The sequence below is a fragment of the Rhyacophila brunnea genome, unplaced genomic scaffold (genome assembly GCF_057557595.1).
Source record: "Rhyacophila brunnea isolate RB1 unplaced genomic scaffold, BYU_Rbru_1.0 scaffold_13, whole genome shotgun sequence".
Taxonomy (NCBI): Eukaryota; Metazoa; Arthropoda; class Insecta; order Trichoptera; family Rhyacophilidae; genus Rhyacophila; species Rhyacophila brunnea.
Window position 1 is genome coordinate 4,212,053 of NW_028232785.1, and position 17,063 is coordinate 4,229,115.

Genomic DNA, 17,063 nt, shown 5'->3' on the forward strand with positions numbered 1-17,063 from the left:
CAATATTAACCGTATGAAGGAATGGGTACTTAGGGGAGAGATAATAAAAAACAAGTTTGAGTATTATGTTGTATTTTAACAATTTACATTTTGTTTTACAGAATCGAGCTCAATATCCAGCATGGTGGACGATTTGGAAAACATGTCTCCTGATGAGAGTTACTCCAACTCGTTAAACAATGAAGATTGTATTGAGGTAAAACATTTTAACTAAATTGTTACATTGGTTTAATTTATCTATTGCTTATCATACTTTCTTGCCATGTGACAGCCCCGGTAGTATTAAAATATTTTTCGAAATCTCCTCGCGCTTTCTTAGCATTGGCAGTCGAGTTCCGATTAGTCGTTGCTTCCAAAGGCGCTAAGGTGTCCTGTGACCTCAGTCCGAGCTCTATTAAACCTGTCTCAGGATTTTCCCTATCAAGGTCATGAGAAGGAGTATAAGTATGTGTTGATTTGCGACGAAGAAAGTTGTGCAGCACACAGCAAGTTAATACAACTGTATTGATATTTTCAATTTTCATGTTTATTGGAGCTTGAAAAATGCGGAATCTAGCAGCTAAAATGCCAAAAACATTTTCTATACTTCGCCTGGCTCTGCATGTCCAATAATTATATATTCTTTTACTGTGATTTAATTGCCTTTGTGAATACGGCTTTATGAAATCGTTACGTAATGCAAAGGCTTCATCGCCAATATAAACAAATGGCAGTGCATCAGAATTAGCAGTAGGTTTTTTTGGTGCAGGTATTTTTAATCTGCCTTCGTCTAAACGTTTGAAAAAATCAGATTTTCTCAGTACGCCTCCATCAGAAATACGTCCATTTGTTCCAACATCAACATAAATAAATTCATAATTAGCATTTGCAATCGCCATCAAAACAATGCTGTGGAAATGTTTGTAATTATAAAAGTGGGAGCCGGCGCCTGCAGGTGGCACGATTGCAATGTGTTTCCCATCAACTGCGCCCAGGCAATTTGGAAATTGCCATTTACTATTAAATTCTTCTGCAATCGTCTCCATTTCTTCGTGCGTATCAGGGAACTGCAACAAAAAATAATCAACATTTTATTTACAGATAGAATATTCGCCTTCAACATCCACGTTGTCGACTACTCCAAGGTCGAATCTCAATAGAGCACCAGAACCCCCATCGTTCAAACGAAAAAAATCGAATGATAGCGCCAACAAAGTGTTAGAATTAATCACCGACAAACCAAGCAAGACTGAAGATGAATTTGATGTTTTTGGCAAAATGATAGCCATGAAACTACGATCGATGTCACAGGGACAAAGATTGCTGGCCGAGAAGCTGATGCATGAAGTTGCCTTTATGGGACAAAGTGACAAAATAATGCCAGCAACTACTGTTCATACTCAACCAGTTTATCGTATATTAAGCAAAAATGTACAAAAGCCGGTATAATAAATTAATGTTTTTTGTATGAATAAATATCTTGTAAAAATATTTGTTTTTTTGTTTGTTTTTATGCCTATAAACCTTAGCTTAAGCGATACAACAAATGGTAAGTATTTGAGCTATGTTAGCAAACCTATATTATTATGTGGCCTCATTTAGAAATCAAATTCCATGCTTGCTTTTCGAAGAATATGACTAGTATTACAATACATTCAACAGGAATAATTAAGCAGCTTGCTTACAGCCTATATGGAGAGTCCTGGCTAGGTACAGCATTCTAATGGTCTATTGAATATTTAGCATGTCAACGATGGCCTTATTTGTGACTATATATATACCTATCTCAAATGCATCTTGTCTGCCATTCTTATGATGTTGCCGTCTATGATTTATATAGGTAAAACAATCCACTAAACGTTCACTTTATAAGACCAACCAATGTCTACTTGTTAATGATATATTTGTAAATTTGCCCAACTTTATTAGATGACGTATAATATAATACACACCTTGAAATATTCTCCTTTCAAAACGTCAATGATGACTTGGCAAGTTTCGGGAATTATCTTGCCCAGAGTTTGTCTTCCAATCGCAGTTCTATAATGCAAGTCAGTGAATGTTCCGCCGGCAGCCAAAAATCGCAGGGTTGCACATAATCTATCATGAGGAGAAATAGCTTCCCTCATCATAGTATTTTTTTTTTAATAAATGGGGAGACCAAATTATACAGTTCTGTGTATACATCCTCCGACATTCGCAAATAATTGCGGAAATCGCTCGGTTGCAAACGCAATTCTCGTATTAAATTTGTGTGGGATAATGTCGTTCGTTTCCTTATCCAATGTTTCACCCAGTATTTGTGTACCATTTGCTTCGTTATTACATTATCTGCCACCCAATAACCCAAAAAACATAAAACGTCGGTATCATTTAACGCCATCACGATTTAACTGTCAGATATACGTATATTATCTATGCTGTCAAAGTCGACTGTTTTACTCGTCAAATTAATTATATACTCGTTTCGTTGAACGTCTGTTGGCCAGTAGCAGAACGTAGAAAAATCTGAAGACTTATTGTCGTCGGACTTTTGGCTCGCCAATGGAGCACTGGCATTAGACGTTTGGTCTTATGTAAAAATTGAATTGTATTGCCAGTAATTATAAAAGAAACACTAATGAATTAATATTCAACTAGGCCATATAAAGGAGTCTTACATACCGATAAAATTCTTCTTATTCATGTTGACTTTGAAGTCCTTGGGATAGGGTTGGCTCTTTCTTTTTCGCGTGAAGTGTTATTCTACAATTTATTACTTTTTCTTGTCGTTAAGTTTGCCATGTCTCCTTTTTATGTACTGGTCATACCCGCCCAGCGCGTCACTTTCTATAATCACGGCTGCCATATTGGTTCATGTTTTACAGTTGTAGTTGTTCATGTGACTCGATAATCTTAAAGAAATAACATTTTCCAAAGCATAAAATGGACATAAAACGTGAAGCAAAAGACTTCCAACCCGATGCAGTTGAGGAACATCGGTTCGATGTGTCCTTACAGGGAAATAACCCAGAATTAAATACTCGCATCAAACAAGAGTATGTTAATGATCCCTGCCACGCTGCCGAGGTTAGTTTTTCAAACAATATTTATTATAAAAACTGCCTACCTGATAAATTATTAGTGATAGTTTTTTTTCCAATCATTATATTTGTGTAGGTAATAAATAATATTGTAATTCAGACAATCAACATTGTATAATGACGCCAGCGATATCAGTAAACAGGAATAAAGTTTATTATCGTCATAAGAAGACATTGATATCCTTTTTTATTTATAAAATCAATGATTTTTTTTAGATCCCTTCAAATCACCTTACAACTGTAAAATTGGAGAATGATTTTGAGCGGGTTGGCTCAGAGAATGAGATTGTTCAACATGATGTAGAGAAAAGCTATTATGATAACCCTCAACCTACTTATTCCGAATGCTACATAGAACATCAGGTATACAACAATCTATTAATATTAAATAATCTACATACCTACGATCATAACGGTAACACAGAAAAAAATATGCGCGAAAGGGCAACGAATTCGATTAGATGAAGCGAAAAACTGACGTTTTCTAAGAGAGTTTCCTAAACTTTTCTGCGATGGAACACTTTGCGAACCCGTAATTTTTAATGTAACACTTTGTCTATTTTATGTATGGTAGGTAAATTCAATCAATAAAAAATGAGAAAAACAAAAATTTGGCACTTTTAGCAGTAAACTGTAATTTGAGGATGCTGATGGACGGATTACGGAACTAGGAGGTAGGGGTTTTACACAGGATACCAGACACGGACCTTTTTATGTTGAGAGGGCTGTCGTTCGCCGGAGTCAGTTCGGTGTTCACGTACTCACGCACGGTTCGGTATGCAACTCTCACGGTTTCACTTGGTTTTTGGAATGAATGATGATGGAAAGTTCAAGATGGATGATAGACGCGACGTTCGCTCAAACCGTATCAGATTTAGCACCGACGGTCGAACATAATATGTATTTTGAGTCACTCTGTTGTTAACGCGGCCTCATTCGTATCGTATCAGACAGAGCGCGATAGCCTTAACAAGCCTACGTCCGTCGGCTGTCTCTAAGTAACTCGTGATAACTAAATGTTATTCGCAATCATAATCTTCTCATGATCCGTACACCCTGGTCTTGCGACAACGATTTGAGTGATTTTAGGATTTTGAATTGCAAATCTTGATATTTAGCACAATATTAAAAAGTTGAATTTTTATCATTGGTATGGCGTCGAGCTTGTTCATAAAATTTGAGTTTGTTGCAGCATTATATTTTTACATAATATAATGTGGCAATACCTACTATAAAGTGTTATCCTTTGTCTATGGCACAAAAAATCATTGTCTACTATCACGGAAGTCTACCGGTGTCAATATCGCTTACACTTCATTAGTGACTCGATAATCTTTGAAAACGAACGCTTTCAAATCGTAAAATGGACGTTAACCGTGAAGCAGGTGACTTCCAACCTGATGCAAATGAACAACATTGGTTCGATGTCTCCTTACAGGGAAATAATCCAGAGTCAAATACTTACATCAAACAAGAGTATGCTGATGATCCCTGCCACGCTGCCGATGTTAGTTATTCAAAGGTTATTTTAATTTCTCCCATGATAAACATTATCCAGTGACTCAACAACTGATAACGCCAACTATATATTTATGTAAACAGGAATAAAGTATATTTCCGAAAGAATTATGTAGATATTTTGGAAATCGAATTAGGAATTTATCGCTAGCCGTAGAATGAAACTATTTAACACTTTCAACGATTAGGTATAATTACTGTAAATGAGACGCCAGCGATAGTTAAACCGATTTAATTAGATAAGGTAGGTTGGTACGTACGCTTTGAATTAACATTACGTATTCTTATTATAGGGCTGATAGAATATGGCGATTGAATTGGTCGACATGATTGAGTATGGACCAGTCTCCTCCACTTAGGGGTGTCCTTATGACATCTCCATAATTATATTTGAAATATCATTTTGTTTTATTTTAAATTATTTTATAATAGGTATGAATTGACATTGACAATTATTCAAACATTATCGCAGATTAGTATTGTTTGCAATATGTATGTTGTCATTATATTTTAAAATGCTCGTTCTTATTGAAGTTTGGCGTTAGATAACGATATACACACCATTGGGTCTATTCTATACTTATCGACCGATAAAGTGATAAATATTATCAAACTTAGGGTAATATTTATCACTTTATCACTCTTACTGTCGTTAAATATTGAATAGACCCACATGTCCTCATTGCAAGAGTGTAAGAGTTGAGACCCGTCAAGTGTGTGGTCGAGTTTCACACGTATTATCGGTTTTCTTAAAAATATTCTTTATTTTATTACCTACATATTATTTTGGTTTTTCAGAATATTGTTTCAGACCCAACAATAATATCATTGACGACAGATACTCCGCTAATTGACATCAAGACTGAGCTTATTGAAGACATTTATGAAGATCCGCAACAGGGTTGTTCTTATTCGAAACAACTGAATCGGGTAAGTACCTACCTACCTACTAATTGGTATTGATCGTGTGGTGGGGTGGAATGTATATAGTGACGGAATGAACTGTAAAACATTCTAATATTTTGATATTGTTAGCTGTCACCAGTAGGTACCAGAGTAATAACAAAACTGCTCAAATCCAACCGTTGTATATCCCATTGAACAACCAACCGCTCCGACAACAACTTGACACTGTTGAATGTTTTAGTAGGTACGTAAACATTGTGTTTGCTATGGTTTTATACTGCCATGGTTCGGGCCATTATGAATCCCGTGTAAACTGTATGTACCTACCTCTAAGTTGTTATCCATGCCACATTCAGTACTTACTTTTATTTCTTGCATGTTTCTTCATGCAGTGACTACAGGCGAAACGAAAGCCCGCACATGAATCGCGATTTCTGACAAATAATCATTTTTGCTAGAAAGTATCTAAAATTAATTCAATACCACACTTGTCTCTAAAACAGCAACGCAGTTACTGAAATGTCAACTTGAGATGAGTATCATGAAATTCTAACCTGCTAAGTACAGCTTTTTGTCTACGAGGACACAAATTTAAACTTGAAAAAAAATATTTTTTTAAAAATATAAACACTGCTCCATGGCACCCAACGATGGCCGAGAGACTAATATTATAGGTAGCGCAATAATATATCGATAAAATGACAATTATGAAATTTTTGTCATCGTGAAAATCCTAAATGAATATTGTGGTTAGGTAAAGTCATGTTTTTTTTTTCTTAATTTGCTTCATGTAATTCCGGTTTTGCGACCAGGGACCGACAATATTTCTTAAAAACTATATTTTGATATCTGGCTAATAGATATTTAAAAAGTGTTTTCATTTTAGTTTTGATGGCTCAGATAATGCCGAAAAAGGAACGGAAATGAATGTTAAATCTTTTGATAGATCAACAAATCAAACAACCTCATAATCATTATGTTTATGGTACTGAGATATCCGGGGTCCTGTGGCTAGCTCTGGATGTTGGTAACACCGACCCAAAAAATAATAATAATTGAAATAGGTAGCAGTAAAATAAAAAAGTCTTGATTGTTTCGTTCAGAGACCGAGGTTTTTATATTTTGGATATATCGATACACCATCAATTCACAATATTATTCTCACACATTTCCGTCACTTAATATTACTGCTTAATCTCTAATTCGCTTTAACTTTAAACTTAATTCTCTATATCCGTTTCTCTAACTAATTTGTTTACGCCCATGCCTGGTTATGTCGTTTCTTTTTACTCCCGAGTCGTGAGGGCTTGACTAGAGGTCAGGTGACATGGTTATACCCTAACAATTAATTTAATCTATCGGGAGAGGCCCAATAATCATGGGTGTAACAGTACCTATCGTTTCAGATAAATCATTTAACTCATCACGTACTGCCATAGCTCGTTACATACATTACATTCGACATTAAAAGCTCTAGCTATAGGAGGTTACTCTGGCTATTGAAATATTCCCTCAGATTAGACCCCTTTTCATTGTGTATAAGTGTAAATCAAAAACAATCCAAAAACACCAAGAGTTTGAATTTAAATTCTAATGGATTTAAGTTATGTACTATTCCAACTCAGTCGCTTTTTGTGACCCGGGATTCGATTTTCGGCATCTTGAGGCACTGTGTACTACACTCACCTAAACACAACCCAAAACACACTGACCACGAATACTATTAACTCTAACTTATATATTAAATCAATACAATAAAGTAGGTAAAAACATTATCACCTACCTATTAAGTCTAGGATCACAAAAAAATATAACAAACAAATTATGAATAGTTGAAGTGTTTGTAAAAAACCCCTATCTCATTAATAATAATACACTCGGTAAGTGTATCATAACTCGTCAAAACCTAATAATAGATCATTAGTAATTATAAACAAAAATACTGCACTCAAGAGGTGTAATATCGTCCATTCTGGGACCAATGGTAACGTATTGGGAATTAATGGAGTTAACTATCGAGTTAATAATCTATGATATCAGTCTTTAAATTTGAAGTTATCTCTTAAACAATTAGTTTTCAATAATATTCTTACATTATACCTACTTTTTATCGACAAATAAACCCACCTAATATATATTTGCATACACATGTATCCATACCTATATCTACACACCTAGGTATATACATAATGGTTGTATATCGTAAATAAATCATTATATAGGAATGGGCTATTAGGTAAATTAAGTTGATCAATCAAGATAGGTTTTGCTCGTCGGTAGGATGTGTTATTATTACAATTTACAATATTTATGACAATATTTATAATAAAATAATTCAAGGAGCATTCTCTTAATTTTTTTCAGCCCGGAGCACACGAAATTCCTAAGATACAAGCCGCAAAGCCGTACGATGCAATCACAATACACGAACATGACGTTAAGCAAGAAAAAGTGAATGCTCCCGATAAAGAAATATGTTTAAAATTGACAAGAGCTTCCTTTTATCACAATAATTTTGTATGCGATGTATGTTATGCATTTTTCTCTTCAAAAAAGGTTCTGATCAATCACAAGTGTATGCATGTCGTATCTCTGGCTAATAATGAAGTTGCTCTTCGACCACAAACCTTCCAAGAGTTTGGTGAATGCTCGGGTTCGTCAATATTCAATAATGATTCACAGGTACGTTCCATTGTCGTTGTATCATTGCTACCTACTACTATTAAGTATATTAATTTGTTATTTCAAACACTTCGGAATTGTACGAAATAAAATATATGGTTGCGCTTTTCATAGTGGACTGTAATTGATTGGTGGAATGATTATGATAGTGGATGTAGATGTTGGGGGGGGGGGGGTTACATGTTATCCTGGACTTAATAGTTGGTCGATAAAGTTTTTACCTACGTTTACCTTTTGGGTGAGTGCAGATAATGCCTGAAGATGCCGAAAGGCGAATCCCAGGTCGCAAAAAACGACTCAAATGGAATAGTACAAAACTTAAATCCATTAGAATTTAGACCAGTAGTGTTTATTTTGATTGAAAATCACGTCAGAATATATGGTAATATAATGTACCTACTGCATTAATGTAAATACGAAGAACAATCTATGAACTATAGTCCGACAACTTTTTGATGTTCGGTTGTGTTCGGCTATTGTCAGCCAGTATACGAGCGTCTAATAAAGAACTGAGCCATTAGTCAAAACTACTAATTCCTAGCTGTACCACTATGGAACTGAGCCATCGATAAGTTAAATTTAGATAGAACTCAAACTAAAATGTCAGTCAGTTCAAAACGACAATAATTATTTATTTACTCCACTCTACAATATTATAGAATACACTAAACGAAAAAAAGGTTATGATAAAGTGGTTTTGCAAATCAACAGGTATGTCTAGTGATCGATCTGATTTTTACAACTGAACAGTGGGACCACTACTTGTTCGAGAATTGCGCTTGTACAAAAATATTGATAAGGCTTTGTATCAAGGCAGTGGCTGAATTCAGACACAATATGCATGTATAGATACATACCAGCCTACCAAATAGGTGTCGTTTTCATTTATTGATTAAAACGATTACGCTATTAAACTTACAATGTACCTATTTTATAGGATTTTTTTAGTGTTAACACAAATTATTGAATAATCGAAACCTCTTCCATGATAATTCTCATATGGTATTACTATCAATATCCTTTCTCTATGACAAAAGTCTATTGTCACGTCGGACACGAATTTATTAACGATGATCTAAAAAAACGTGAAATTCGAATCTGGTCATGAAAGAATTATTGGTTTGACAAGGTATTACGAGAAGATATCTCAGAATCTAAAACTTACATCGAACAAGAGAATGCTAGTGATGCTAACCAAGCTTTTAAAGTTAGTTTTCTATTCTACTTGACAATATTTTTTTTTAATCGATAATAGGTAGTATGTACTATGTAATAAATAATATTGTAATGTTTCTTATGATTAGCATTCTCAGAGGGAATTAACAAATGACACCGACGATAAGAGTAAAAAAGAAAAAAGTGTATTTCCGAAAGAAAAGTGCATTCATTTCGGAACTCGAATTGGGAATTTTTCAATGACCGTCAAAGGAAACCATTTAATACTTTCACCGATTATAACGAATACAAAGTCGCCAAAAATGTTAACAGCTACTGATGTTGATAAGGTAAGTTTCGAAGGAACTCTTATTGTTAATAATTACCTACCTAACTCTATCAAATCTTATTATTATTAAATCTAAAATATCATATTTATTGGACTTAATCCACATTTTAATTGATTGACGTCTAATTCCGCTTGCTTTGAGTAGGTAAATTAGTATCTTATCTACACATAGATACCATATTTCAATATGGAGACAACTCACGAAACCTTGTTCCAAGACAATGACATTTGAAATTTTTGCATAGATTCTCATTTTAATTTCAAAGCTTCGATTTTGAGTAAAATGTGGCTTTTTTTAAATTTATTTATGTATAATTCAGTGGGTCTATTCTATACACAAGGTGGTTATCGACGGTAGCTTATCATATATTATGTATCTATTAATGCGTTAATTTAAAATTAATTTTTGATCACTAGTCAGTTTGTTACACTTACCCCAATATTGGGGTGAGTGTGACTAAATTCATCTTTATTCCAAAAGTACTTCAAAACCATAACGTATTATATGCATAGAAAGGTAATATTTTATTTAATGGATATTGAGCCTTGAGTTAAAACTACAGTATAGAATTTCAACAAAATGGACCAAAACATTTTTTGGGGTGTGTCATACTAATGTATGAAGCGCTAGTGATGTCCCGAAAGAAAAACGACGTATTTTTTATTAATTGATGTAGGTAGTTGACGGAAATCCGATGACTCTAACGAGTTTACTTTTTGAAGGATCATGGGAAAAACTTGTTATGTCAAGTTAACAGTCAACATTAAATATCCATTGTGGACAATCCTTCAAATTCAGGTTGATGATTGTACTGTTTAATAAGACAAGATATAGTACCAATTGATTACAAAAGGATCGCAAACTTTTATTCAAACATATTCTACGGCTTGTGGTTTTTAGCATTGAACATGCTTTTGTCTTGACCACCCGGCCAGATTTGTTCGAAAACATCGCAAAGGCAGCGGTAACAAAAACAAAAAATACGAAAGTCACGAAAGTAGCGCGGCGCGGGCTGGAGTGGCTTCAGTCGGCCGCGAACGGCGCTTCGGGAATAATGTGTGACCCGCACCCCGCAATTTATTTTATTTTCCTTTGAATTTAGACAACTAGCATTCAAAGAATCAGTGGGCAAAGCATGTTCCATGTTTAATAATTTTAACCGTCAGGGTTTAAGTAGCCATCATCTTTAAACAATAACTTATTTCTTTTAATAAAACATATAAACCAATTGTGTCCGGGTACTTCGATTTTAATATTATTTTCTTTAATATACTGTCCAATTAATTCCAGGACTACTTTTTTGTGAGACATGCTTTTCCAACGTATGCAAATTTTCTGCAAAAGATGTTTCAATCTCTTTGGGTAATATTGTACTTCTGCTAAAACTGTCTTGTCTTCTTTCGTAAACATGATTATACATATCCATATGACATATCCCGATTTTTTACACATTCAACTTTTTTTTGTAATTTTCCTTGGTCGTAAGCTCCTTTATCTGTCTTTCGTTTATATTTACATGTGGAAAAAATGCACATTTATTATTATCACATTTTAGATAAGCACCTTTTTTAAAAACTTGTGTATTAAATTGAAACACATATACTCTTCCAAGTACCTACCTACTTAGCTAACATAAAACTATAACAATAAAATTATAAATATTTTATTTCAATTGCGAACATTTTTTCGATCGATATAAATAATGCGTCGTGTCCCATCACTAGTTAAAATAATGACTATGCGAATTCATAAAAAAATATATGGGGGAAGTGTGACATAAAACAAAGGCACACTTACCCCACGCGTTTACTTTCGTGGGGGAAGTGTGTCTACTCGATTAAAGCTTTAAAATTATTATCAATAAGTAAAACGATAACAACACGTAAAGAAAACACACATACTTATCAAATTTTACAACCATAATGTGCAGATTTCCGTGTTTTAAAAAATAGTTTAGTAACAGCTACCATCTCACTCGTCGACTTCAAAATGTCGTCTGGAGAATAATCCATGTAGTCACATCAAAAAACATGGTATCGACACCATTTCTGATTATTTTTATGAATCAGTGACTTTCCTATCACCTTTCCATAGATGGCATCATCAAATTTGTAATAGATACTGAGATATCTTTCCATTTTAGCAATTATATTTGAAGCAAAATAACAAGCAGCTGTTATAAAATTCTTTTTGTTCGTCCTTGATTATGTCAAGGGGTGATTTATCGTTTGTCTCTTAATACTGTATTACTGAATAAATTATTCTTCATACAATAATTGTCCCAGAATACAAAAAAAACGGTGTGTGTACTTATGTACGCACGTTAGAAGTTATACTTCTTTGGCGTAACAAAACAAAATAATTTCCTCATCGATCACTATGTCTTGATTAGAGAGGGCTTGTAAGAAAGAGGCTTCAGTTAATTGCCTCTTTTTTTTGCTCACCATAGTCACTTATTTCGGTTACCCGGCCGTTACAACGCCGAGGAGAAATTTGTAATATATGTACCTCAGCTTGTACAGTAATAATATTGCAATTATTCTGTGTTAAACTAATATGAGCTTGCTGACGTGATGGTCTCGGAGTCACTACACATATGTCTTGATTTGAAATAATACTGGAATGGCCACTTGCCGTTGTTTCACCTTTTTGTGTAATTTTATTTTCTGCAATTATTTTTTGCCGTAGCCTGTGAGCTCGAACACGTTCTGCTGTTGTTGTTCTTTTCTCTGCTTGATTACGCTCGCGATATTTTTTACATCTCTCCGCATTTGTTGAAGACATTATGAAAACTAAAATAAAGATATCAATCGCCTAGCAACTCCGTCAATAATAAATTCGCTGCCTTGGCTACGGAACAATTCTAAACTATAATATTATAGTGTATTATTGTCACGATCGCATTATCATACTGTAGCGTAAAGGCAGTGCGTTCGGCGTATAACCGAAAAATCGTGGTTCGAATGCAATCGAGTGCGATTTTTTTCGTGTGAAAAAATAAATTATGTGTTACATGTCACACGCCAAAAATACACTCTGATCTGATTTTCCAAACGCGCATAAAGAAGTATAACTTCAATGCATAGTGCTTTATTGAATTCGAATCATGCCATACTCCTCAGTCCACCAATAATTTTGAAAGTCTCGGCTGCTCTTTTTTAATACCTATTATATAAGTACCTTCTTAAGTATATATTTATTTGACAAACTATGTTGTAAAAAAAATATTTTAAGTAGGTAGGTTTTTAGTTTTAGTTTAGTTAAAAGTTTTTTTTTTCATTTCAAAATAAAACATTCGCGTGTCACATGGTCGTCATCATTGCTTTATGCTTTTTATAATGCTGTAGTAGTAATAATTGGACTGCCTGCCTGACCTAGATAAACTTCTGCCAAGGTCAACACTGTAACAAATGAACTCACATGACTGTAATAATTTACTTGGATTTAGGTCATGAATACCGTTGTCTATGAAGATCTCATGCATACACACAAATACTATGACAAATAAGTAAAAGCTGTCGTCTTCCGTATGAATTTGTTTTGACCGACTTAGACAATTAACCACAGGGAAAATCTTGATACGTTGAATTTACGTAACGTATTTTTGTTTATATTCCTTTATGCTTGAAAGTAACTTCCGCCACGGAAACCAGTGAATTTAGTCAAACAATAATTATTGAAGTATGTTTTCAACGAGCGGTTTGATTGGTACCACACTCTGTAGTCTAGACTCTAGGGGCAAACTCGGCAACTGAGCTTACTCCTGCTTTCTTCACTTTTCAGCTTGGTCTTACCAATCCAGGCGGAAAGATGAGCTCTACATACATAACCGATTTCCTTTATGACATGTTTTTTTCAGAAACCATCAACAGACTTGCGTGTTATTAAGTCGGATACGAATTTACATGGAATTGATCTTAACAACGAGTATGTAGCAGAAACAATACGACAAATCAAATACGAGGACCCGCAACCTGACTACTTTTATTTGGACCGTGGACTATTGAATTAGGTAGTCAGTCTTCAATGAACCTTTACAATGCACTATTAGTGCAGTTAATAATGTATTATCATTTAATTCTAATGGATTGAAATTTACATTCCGTCAAGTACCAGCCTACGGTCGATAGTAAATTCAATGTTTATGGGGTGCACAAAATATATTTTTGCTAATTACTTTTCAAATGCAATTAACACGTTAATTACAAAATTGATTAAAACGGCCCGTAAGCATTGAATTTAGTATAATTATTTGCTTGTCACTAAGTATAACTTTATCAAGAAATCATGTTTAGGTACATTAAAATATACTAGCTACATATTATGTTACGTTAAGCATATAGCTTTTAATGAGTAATTTTTACTTGATTAGATCTAATTCGTTTAATCTAACAGTAAACCCAGTCTGTTGCCGAGAAATGTACTCAATTGTATATTTTCGTTATCTGGAAATCCCTAGTGATGTGTAAATAAGATATCTCTAAAATTGAATATTTATTTAAGTAATTATGCGTTTATTGTTACAAGAGTTTTAATTATTAAAAACACAGATGAAAGATACATACACCTAGTAAATACATAGTAGAAAAAACATTTTTTGTATAAGACATCCTCCGAGACTTGAACGCGTAAAATTCGGGCCAACGCGCTTTACCAATTAAGGCACGTGCTCCCTAACTATTTATATTCAAATTAAGTAAAAGTTTCTAGATGAATTGCTTATCAAGTTTCGCCAATTTTGGTTATAATAATTAAAGAATGAGTGTACATAGTTTTAAAATTATGTATGTTCAATTAAAATAATGTTACAGTGTTGTGAATTTAATAAGAATTTGTTTAATAACAGAAGTGGTTTTTGACAATAATATGACTTATCCTTTTTTGTGTAAATTATTTCCTTCACTGCGTGTCAATATTTATTAATGTATGTCTAAAAGATTGGAGATTTAATGAGCATTTAAAAAATTCTCACGTGTGTTTTTTGTCATATTTTAAATACAATACTTATGACCTATTGTTCTTTCAGACGATTCCTACAACCCCTACATTGACTGATGACGCGAGTCTCAGCTTCTCGAAGAGATTCTCAGATGTACCAGGGCAAAATGACAAAATACAGATTGACAAACAAGACATTAAGAAAGAACTCGGGGTATATTATAAGACAATTGGCAATGAAGACGCCGTCAGTCGCACTGTTAAACGTCTTCATATGATGCAATCTAACGCGTCAAGTCCCGATTTATTAGTACCTGTTATAAAATTAGAGAAAACATCGTTTAACAACGAAAATTTTGTGTGCGGTATTTGTTTTAATATTTTTGTATCGTTATATTTATTGGAGATTCACAAAGTGGTTCATAATAAAACCATTAAGAAAAAGATGAAATTAAATCCATATTCAAGTAAATGTAATGACATCATCATTCGACCTGCTTCCATGAAACCACATAAAAGGAATCATTGTGGTAAAAAGTTATTTAATTGTGACCAATGTAATTACTCATGTTCACGATCTGGTGACTTGAGATTTCACAAAATGACACATTCTGGTGAAAAGCCATGTAAATGTACTCAATGTGAGTACTCGTGTTTAACACCTCGTGACATGAAAAATCACAAAATGATACATTCTGGTAAAAAGCCATTTAAATGTGACCAATGTGATTACTCTTGTATACAATCTGGTGCTTTGAAAAAACACAACAGCACCCATTCTGGTGAAAAGCCATTTAAATGTGTCCAATGTAATTACTGTAGTAAAACATCTGAAAACATGAAAAATCACAAAATGACTCATTCTGGTGAAAAGCCATTAAAATGTGACCAATGTGATTTCTCGTGTATAACATCTAGCAACATGAAAATACACAAAATGACTCATTCTGGTGAAAAGCCATTTAAATGTGACCAATGTAATTACTCTTATATAACATCTGGTGCTATGAAAAAACACAAAATGACTCATTCTGGTGAAAAGCCATTTATATGTGACCAATGTAATCACTGTAGTAAAACATCTCAAAAAATGAAAAATCACAAAATGACTCATTCTGGTGAAAAGCCATTTAAATGTGACCAATGTGATTTCTCGTGTATAACATCCAGCTACATGAAAACACACAAAATAATTCATTCTGGTGAAAAGCCGTTTAAATGTGACCAATGTGATTACTCTTGTATACAATCTGGTACTATAAAAAATCACAAAATGACTCATTCTGGTGAAAAGCCATTTAAATGTGACCAATGTGATTTTTCGTGTATAACATCCAGCAACATGAAAACACATAAAATAACTCATTCTGGTGAAAAGCCATTTAAATGTGACCAATGTGATTACTCTTGTATACAATCTAGTGCTATGAAAAAACACAAAATGACTCATTCTGGTGAAAAGCCATTTAAATGTGACCAATGTGATTTTTCGTGTATAACATCCAGCAACATGAAAACACACAAAATAAATCATTCTGGTGAAATGCCATTTAAATGTGACCAATGTGATTACTCTTGTATAGAACCTGGTGCTATGAGAAATCACAAAATGACTCATTCTGGTGAAAAACCATTTAAATGTGACCGATGTGATTACTCTTGTATAACATCTGGTGCTATGAAAAATCACAAAATGACTCATTCTGGTGAAAAATCATTTAAATGTGACCGATGTGATTACTGTTGTATAACATCTGGTGCTATGAAAAAACACAAAATGACTCATTCTGGTTAAAGCCATTTAAATGTGGCCAGTGTAAGTACTCGTGTATAACATAGAGCAACATGAAAACACACAAAATGACTCATTCTGGTGAAAAGCCATTTAAATGTGGTCAATGCTTTTTCTCGTGTATAATATCTAGCAACATGAAAGTAAGTAAGTAAGTACCAGGTAGGCAGTTAAGACCCGGCATAAATAGTGCACATTGAATTTTGTAAGTCATACGTATTTGTTTTGAACTAAGACTACAATTTACAGATGATATTGTGTAGTTTTTAAAAATCAATTAATCCCTGCCACCAAACCGTTATGGTTTTAGTATATTTTGGGGATACGACAAAATTATGAACATTTATTCATTTATACTTATTTGTTAGCGTTAGATTAAGAATACATAATATTAATACACATTATGTTGGTTCATTTTTTTAAATTCATTAAGCCCTGTCTAACCAAATTATAATAGATCAAAAATATTGTTTTATCTATAAAATACATCTGAAAACTGTTGTCTTATTTCAATGAAAACAAGTAAGTATAACTGACAACGTTTAGTGTGCACTATTTACGGCGGATCTTAAGAGCCTACCTCAACCCTTCGCCAATACTCTGAGCTAACATATTTGGTATAACACTAGTAAGCAGGATCCAGTAAATGAATATCGTTAC

General features: G+C 33.8%; 1 protein-coding gene across 1 annotated transcript; it reads left to right on the forward strand.

The window, feature by feature from the left end:
• Positions 1 to 2,807: 2,807 nt before the first annotated feature.
• On the forward strand, positions 2,808 to 15,696 carry LOC147076196 (uncharacterized). The gene is made up of 7 exons (XM_085941664.1): positions 2,808 to 3,048; positions 3,279 to 3,425; positions 5,379 to 5,510; positions 7,851 to 8,168; positions 9,473 to 9,673; positions 13,533 to 13,685; positions 14,700 to 15,696. Exons 1-6 carry the CDS (start codon positions 2,905 to 2,907, stop codon positions 13,683 to 13,685), a joined length of 1,095 nt encoding a protein of 364 aa, XP_085797790.1. The 5' UTR covers positions 2,808 to 2,904; the 3' UTR covers positions 14,700 to 15,696.
• Positions 15,697 to 17,063: the final 1,367 nt, after the last annotated feature.

Bases quoted from the DNA above. Each gene is read 5' to 3' on its own strand.
- LOC147076196 (XM_085941664.1), top strand. From the start codon at position 2,905: ATGGACATAAAACGTGAAGCAAAAGACTTCCAACCCGATGCAGTTGAG. The intron at 3,426-5,378 runs GTATACAACAAT...TTGGTTTTTCAG, and splicing joins AATGCTACATAGAACATCAG to AATATTGTTTCAGACCCAAC. The intron at 5,511-7,850 runs GTAAGTACCTAC...AATTTTTTTCAG, and splicing joins ATTCGAAACAACTGAATCGG to CCCGGAGCACACGAAATTCC.